At 34.1% G+C, this 7,641-nt stretch overlaps 1 protein-coding gene across 1 annotated transcript; it reads right to left on the reverse strand.

Moving 5' to 3' along the window:
- Positions 1 to 2,442: 2,442 nt before the first annotated feature.
- On the reverse strand, positions 2,443 to 7,320 carry LOC116028812. The gene is made up of 7 exons (XM_031270637.1): positions 7,056 to 7,320; positions 6,544 to 6,716; positions 6,415 to 6,467; positions 5,106 to 5,226; positions 4,838 to 4,960; positions 3,954 to 4,122; positions 2,443 to 2,841 (listed from the first exon to the last, which is right to left on the reverse strand). Exons 1-7 carry the CDS (start codon positions 7,218 to 7,220, stop codon positions 2,656 to 2,658), a joined length of 990 nt encoding a protein of 329 aa, XP_031126497.1. The 5' UTR covers positions 7,221 to 7,320; the 3' UTR covers positions 2,443 to 2,655.
- Positions 7,321 to 7,641: the final 321 nt, after the last annotated feature.

Raw genomic sequence — 7,641 nt, forward strand, 5'->3', positions numbered from 1 at the left:
TAGTAATTTAAAAACCTATCAACCAAACACTAGCAATCACTTTTATACCCATTCCTTATGCCTAAACCCACCAACCAAACACACCCTAAGTTTTTATTAATAGTATGATTACGTTACAGAGAAGTATAGGTACTGTATTATTATGATGAGTAATTTTAATCTAGAATTGTATTATGAATATAAAAGTAAGAAAGAATATATTGTATTAGGAATTGTATTACCACATTTCAATTACAATTGTAGTACGGATAGGAATAGTATAATCATACTTTTTACAATATTACGCAAACCTTAATAGTATAGGAGTGTTTTGGGCGGGAAGTTAAAATTGATGATTTTGTTTTTAACTTTTTATTAATAGTATATAGAAATATAGATTACGTTGCAGGGAAGTATATGTATTGTATTGTTACTATTAGTAATTTTAATCTAGAATTGTATTAGTATTAGGAAAATATAAAAAGAATATATTGTATTAGGAGTTGTATTACCATATTTTAATGTACAATTGTAGAAATACTAGGAATGAAATTATCATATTTTAAAATATTACGCAAACTTTAATAGTATAGAAGTGTTTTGGGTGAGAAGTTAAAATGGAGGATTTTATTTTTATTAATAGTATAGATTAGTTGCAGAGAAGTATATGTACTGTTTTATTCCGATTAGTAAATTTAATCTAGAATTGTAACCCAATGGGGTAGCTCAAGTGGCAAGTGAGCTCTTTTTGTGGGGAGGAATTTTGGGAGAACCCGAGTTCAATTTCCACAAGCAACGATTCCCCTTGAGCCAGCTCGCAATATTACGCAAATCTTAATAATATAGGAGTGTTTGGTTTTTCATATTTTGTTACTAAAGTTTGTAAATAAATGACATAGTTAAAAGATAAATATGGTAACTTTAGAAATATCTTATCATTGTACAATGAATAAATCAAAATGTACAAGTTATCAATGCACATTATTATACCAACATAATTTTTATTTCCATTATATCCTTATCAAAATTGACTCTAATTATATTTAGTGGAAATAAAGAATAATATATTTACATGATGATTAATCAATGTAATTTTCATAAAATTGCAATATTAATTTAGTATTATTTTTATGAATCTAAATCCATGTTCCATTATATAATTTGCCAGTTGATGCAAGGGTGTTTGTTTTTAAAATTTGTGGTTAAGTTTTGGATTTTAGGAGTTAAAACTATTATTAGGGTTGCAGCTTGCTATGCCCCTCTATGATGAATTGGCATAGGAGAAATGAGTGTTTAATTTTTTTATTATTTTTTTTTTTGAATACTACTAACTCTATTACAAGAAATGAGAGTTTAATAAAACATTGAATTACTCATTTCCATTTGTCGAAGAATCACCTTTTAAGGCATCTACAATTCTACATTGTGGTTTTTGTATGGTTTTTTTGAAAGAGAAATTTTAGTTTTACAAATATATTTTTTTTTTGTGAGATTCAATAACAAAAATAAAAGTGAGAATTTTCTATGTTGGTGCGCGTTGGGCGCGCCCACTCTCAACAAGCGAGTGTAAAACGAACTTTTATTTTTTTCTTTTTTATTTTTTCACTCTTCTATCATACATGAAACTTTAAAAAATGTATAAACTTGCATTGATGAGGTATGAGGATGATCATCTCACCATTGAATAACCAAACGTTAGCCAATAAACATTATTCATATGCATATTTTTCATGCAAACGCGGAAACGATATGATAAAAAATCAACATCCCTCCAAACATAATATAAATAATTGAGCAAAATGACCTTATAGTCTAATAGCATGAAGTGGCTCTCCCAAATAGAAGGTTATACGTTCGAATCCCAATGGGGGCGATATTTACTCTTAGTGCTAATCATAATACTCAAAAAAATAAAAATTATTGTTAAAAAGAATTTCTACCACTTACTCCTATGCAACTACATATTATAGTGTATCGTTCCCTTAGAAGCCAAAGATCATCTTAATAGCAAATCATTATCTTAATGGCTATTATTGGCATTAACTTGCACCATGTAATTTGTACAATATAAATGGAAAATTGTACATAAAGGTCCTTTCAGCTCTTTAGGAAGCAATTCATGAATTTCTTGTTTCATAGTTATCCAATTTAACTCGGAGTTTTACTACATGTACTGATGGGTCCAATACAAGTGTCTACATCAATGTTTTGTATGTGAGAGTCAAGGCCGGATTTTAGAGCGTGCAATTTGGGCCAGTCCAGCCCTGGCCTAATACTTAGTATATGTATTTGTAATTATATTGGTCCAAAATTAGGTTTTTTACATTTTTTTTTCTCTTTGCAATTTTTCTTCAATTCACAGTTTATTTATAATTTGATATATTTATAATTTGATAGAGCCTCACTTATTTATCAGCACAGGGCCACACAAATCAAAAAACCGACCCTGGTGAGAGTAGAAAATGGGAGTAGACAACATTTTCCTTTAACTGGATGTTCTTGATCACAGGTCACAAACACTTGAAATGGGCATATAATGATGGAAAAGGGGAGCAGAAAATGTCGGGTGAAAAGGAATTTACCAATTAATTATTGCACCTTTCATAATCTTGATTCTTATGTACAAAAGCTTGCTCTGCCAGTCTATCTTTCACTTGGTTCATTACTTGATACAGATTAGTTGAGGAGATGGTGGATCCATTTTTCAACAATGGCTGGAGAGCCATACCATGGCCTCGTGGTGTCATCGGAACCGACAGGTGAGTGGTACACCCCATCCAGAGTTATATTAAGCGCTCCTTCAAGGTGTGCTGAGATTTCAGGCACAACTCCATCACCCCAAACATCAGCTTGCCCACAAACCTGAAACTTCTTAAATAGTCAGAATTGAAGCATGTACTTCATCTTAACTAAAAGTCTAAGCCTATAGTTGGATTGCACATTTATGTTTATATATTATATATCTTTAATACGTCTCCTCACATGAACCCATGCTCTTTGGTATGGGGATAATTGAAACATATGCTCCATTTCAATTAAAAGCGTAAATCGATAGTTGTATTATTGCACATTTATGTTTATATGCTCAATATGCCGCCTCACACAAACCCATGACCTTTGGCATTAGTAATTGAAGCATGTGTTTCATCTCAACTAAAAGTCTAAACCGATATTTGGATTATTGCACATTTATGTTTATATATTATATGCTCAATACGCCCCCTTCACACAAACCCATGACCTTTGACATTGGTAATTGAAGCACATGTTTCATCTCAACTAAAAGTCTAAACCGATATTTGGATTATTGCACATTTATGTTTATATATTATATGCTCAACCGTCAGAATCTTCAAGAAAAAGTATTCCAGCTTCTTATGGGAATATAAACAAGGAAATGAAGAAAATGAGTTGAAAGGTAGAAACCAAAGGATAATCAAAGAGTTAATTAGGTCATTCAAAGAGTTAATATTCAATTTAGTCCTTCAAAATAGTGGTTTTTCTTGATTCAGTCCTAAACGACTTTTTGTGCTTAATTAGGTCATTGACTTTGATGGTTTTACCAATTGAGTCCTACGCTGTTAGAATCAATGACTAAATCGAGAAAAATCACTATAGTCAAGTACTAAAATTGGGTAAAACCTCTATAGTTGAAGACTAACGTAAAACTAATATAGTTGAGGACTAAATTGGATATTAATAGCTTCTCAAAAAAAAATTGGACATTAATAGAGGTTATAGAGGTGAAATTACCAAGTTATCTTAACAGGACTCAATTGAGTAAACCATCAAGGTTTAGGACATTATTAAACACAAAAAGTCGTTTTAGACTAAATCGAGAAAAACTACTATAATCAAGAACTAGATTGAGTATTAACTCGATAATCAAAGGTAGGCCAACCAGATGAGAACACTGGTCATGAGAGAAAGGTTCAATCATTTTTATATCAAAATTTTATTTCAGAGAGGGTTACCTGCTTGTAGCCTTGACCAACAAATCGAGCTTGCAAAGTATTAGGTGTTGCAGTAGATGTGTCCATACTTGTTAGAGCAGCAGTATCAGGCAATGGCTGGTTAACATCAACCAAAACTGTGGAGCCATAATTTGTATCAGAGCCAAGGAAACGTTCGCCTTGAATGTACCTATAGTCATGATGACCATTCAGCTTCCAAATTTCAGCATCTCAGGAAGTAGAGTACAAGATGAATTGAACATAAACTCCGTCTTATTTTGTCAAAACACAACGTTTCCTTGGTATATATGAATGCACCTTCAGTTCTAACTGATCAACTAGGACAAAACTGCAATCTTTAGTTGCAGCTGAGATGAACTAAGCGCACATATTATGCTTAAAACTTAAACTCTATAAGAAATAATTTTAGTATGTTCTTAGTTCATCTAGAGTTTTCTTGACATGCATCCAAAACAAATGCTATCGATTGCTATTTTACAACAGGCGTGTTGGTTACTCTAGCAATATGTGAAAGTAGAACGTTTCAAGAATTCAGTTTACAATGCAGTATCTGTTCATAACTACTTTTTCAACATACTGAAACACAAAGAGTCAATATCATCTCCACTGAGACTCCTGAGCTCAAACCCACCCCCTTCCATATGGGAGTGCAACCAGGTGCCACTAGACTATAAGGTCTTGGCCCCCAAATGGATTTGGTTTACAGGGAGCAAATAAGTTTCAAATAGTTCATTGACTATGTCCTGACTTTCTTCAATAACTTGTCCACCTTGGATGGATGATCAAGTCACAACATGAACAAGAAAGTAAATTACTCACCCGCACTGGCTTAACTCACTGGTTCAATAAGCAGTATTTGGGAGAAGGAGAAGAAAGTAAATTACCTTCCTGCTACACATACATATCTAAGTTCTGGAGTATAAACAGCCTTTGCACAATGCTTTTCAACATAATCCAATAGGCCCCTTGTTTGGTCAATGACTCCAGGCAAGCCTTTAGGTGGTGGGCTGGTAGGAAAAATATTTCAACATCACACGTTTGACGTAAACCTAGCTCCACAGCATTCTGTGAAACATGTATCTATCACAAACATAAACAAGGAAGTACACAGGCACAAAGTGAACCATATATAGATTAATTAGTTATATATACAGGTGAGGGGTCCCCAGAGTCAGTAACAGGGTGATGCCAGATAGCCCAAATTCTTGCATATAAACACGTGCTAGCCATCCTCCAGCGGAATGGCCAATAACGGATAAAGCCCCACTCCCACCTACAACAAGCATTGGCTAGATTACGGGACTGTAACATATACTAACAAATAGAAAGGACTGGATATGTCAACCAATGTGAGAGGATTTTGTCAATTGCAGGACTGGATATCTCAACCAATATAACTAGAATATAAAGCTAAAAAGTATAGAATAGCATCCCTAACTTTCAGGACGATCCTTTGGGGTTAGAAATGACAATATTTGTAAAGAAAGCACATAAGAAAGAAATAATAAGACTAGCAGCAAGTCTACCACAAAGCATGCTTAATAAGATATAGAGAAAATGATATGTTTAGCACTACTCCATTGGGAGGACAAATTGTATAGTGGTGTGGCAAGGTCAAGTGCAAGGATTGCTAAGGCAGAGCAGACAGGAACAAACATAATAATTGATTTATATTGGACACCTTAAAAATATATATATTTTTAAAAGTCTGGTCTATGGGAGTATGGGTTACCAAGTTCCTTGAATAAAAAATATTAGTAGTCAGAAAACTAATCAATGATGACTCCTGTTAACAAAGTATGAGATCACTTGTCACAAAAAACAGGTCTGCTAATACACTGACTATATGTCTATGCCCTGAAACCTCCCCCAATCACCTCATCCTCGGCAAACAGTTATAGTCATACATTTTCCAAACTAGAAAGGGTAAAGTTTGATAACTGAACAATCAGTAGGAAAATTATGGAAGAGTGTTCTGTGAATGTAAAACTAAATATGGAAATCAACGACTCGAAATAGATAGTTTGTTCAAGTAAAGGATAGAAGAAATATTGCAAGCCAAACCAAGCTTAAGAAACCATCCACCTCAGCCTCCTTTATTCTAAAAACAAAAACACACAAAAACCAAGAAAAGAGAAAGGAAATTTAACGAGTTGTGATACAAGAGGGTCATTTCATGTTTACGGGGCTGTCTATGTGAATGGTACACGATCTGGCATGTGAGATTCATAATGGTTTTCCTTTAGTAAATATGGTGTATTAAATAAACAAGATAAGTGAAGTCATGCTCAATCCTATAACTTGCTATATATCATGAGAAATAAACAATAATGTAAAAGACCACGAATCAATGAAACATTAGGTTTAGCCTATAGCTAGGCTAAAATAATTATTTTGACAATTACATATTGCAACAAAGATGAACAAAAATAAAGTGGAAGTTTAGACATAGATCACAAACCTTGACCCAAATTCTTTGCCTCACTGACAGCATCGTCAATTCTTTTGAAATACCTGAAAACAAATATTTAAAGAACACTTAAACTTGGATAACTTGGAAGCACACAATGGCAATAAGGTTATAATATACCAATCAAGAACAGGCCGAGGACGGAGTGTTCCTCTCCAATAATTTGCATCTGCCAAACCTGCAGCATTCCTCAGCCAATCAATTCTTGAAACCTTTGCAATCACTGCTGGAATTCCATAGTCCTTTAAAATGAGAGCCAACTTCTGATAATCGTTGGAATTGTTTCCTAGTCCCTGCAGCAAACAAGAAATTCCCATTCCCAATATAAAATATTTCACTCAATCAGTAGCCAGTGCCATAGAAAATTAGAAATATGCTTAAACATGGTGAAACCCATTTTTCTCGACTCAAAAGTACGACCATCCAAACAATTCCAAGAAGAATTCATCACTCTTGTCCAATAAACCAACTATTTACCAATTTAGTTGAACTTTTACATGAAAAAGGCCAATTTTTTTTCCTGCCAAAAACGTTTTTGTTACTGAGGGAGCACCATTATCAAGTATTAAGCTAGTTTATCGAGTACACCAACACACACACACATAGAGAGAGAGAGAGAGAGAGAAACTAACTGGAAGAATGAGAGCAGGGCGATAAGTAGAGGAAGTGGTAGGCTGCGAGGAAGATCCATCTGGTTGGGAAATTGCAGAGCAGCGACAGTGGCGCCGTCCTAATGATTTCAACTTAGGCGATGGTGAAAATGTGGTGGGTGGCGAGCATGACACAGCCATAGCCATCCTCTCCACACAGCCGCAGGGGTGTTGGAGTGACTGTGTGGTCTGTTAGTCGCCAGGTCCTGCAGGCTGCAACCACCACGTTATCATACTTTCCTATTATCCTCGTTTGATTACCACCTCTGGTGCTGGTAAAATTTGAAAGCCTACCCTTACTCTCGTATTCAAACTCCTCAAAATTCTCCCATTTATAATTATTATAAAATAAATAAGAATTTCTCAAAAAATTCAACTTAACACAAATACATTAATTAATAATTAATTAACATACAATTATATAAAATTATATTAAGGTAAAATGACACTTTTTCCTCCTACGTTATATGCATATAGCACTTTTTCCCCCTGTGTTATTAAAATGGTAGTTTCCCCCCTCAGTTATTTTAAAAGTGGTAGTTTTTCCCCCTGTAATGTTAAAGTGACA

The sequence above is a fragment of the Ipomoea triloba genome, chromosome 9, assembly GCF_003576645.1.
Source record: "Ipomoea triloba cultivar NCNSP0323 chromosome 9, ASM357664v1".
NCBI lineage: Eukaryota > Viridiplantae > Streptophyta > Magnoliopsida > Solanales > Convolvulaceae > Ipomoea > Ipomoea triloba.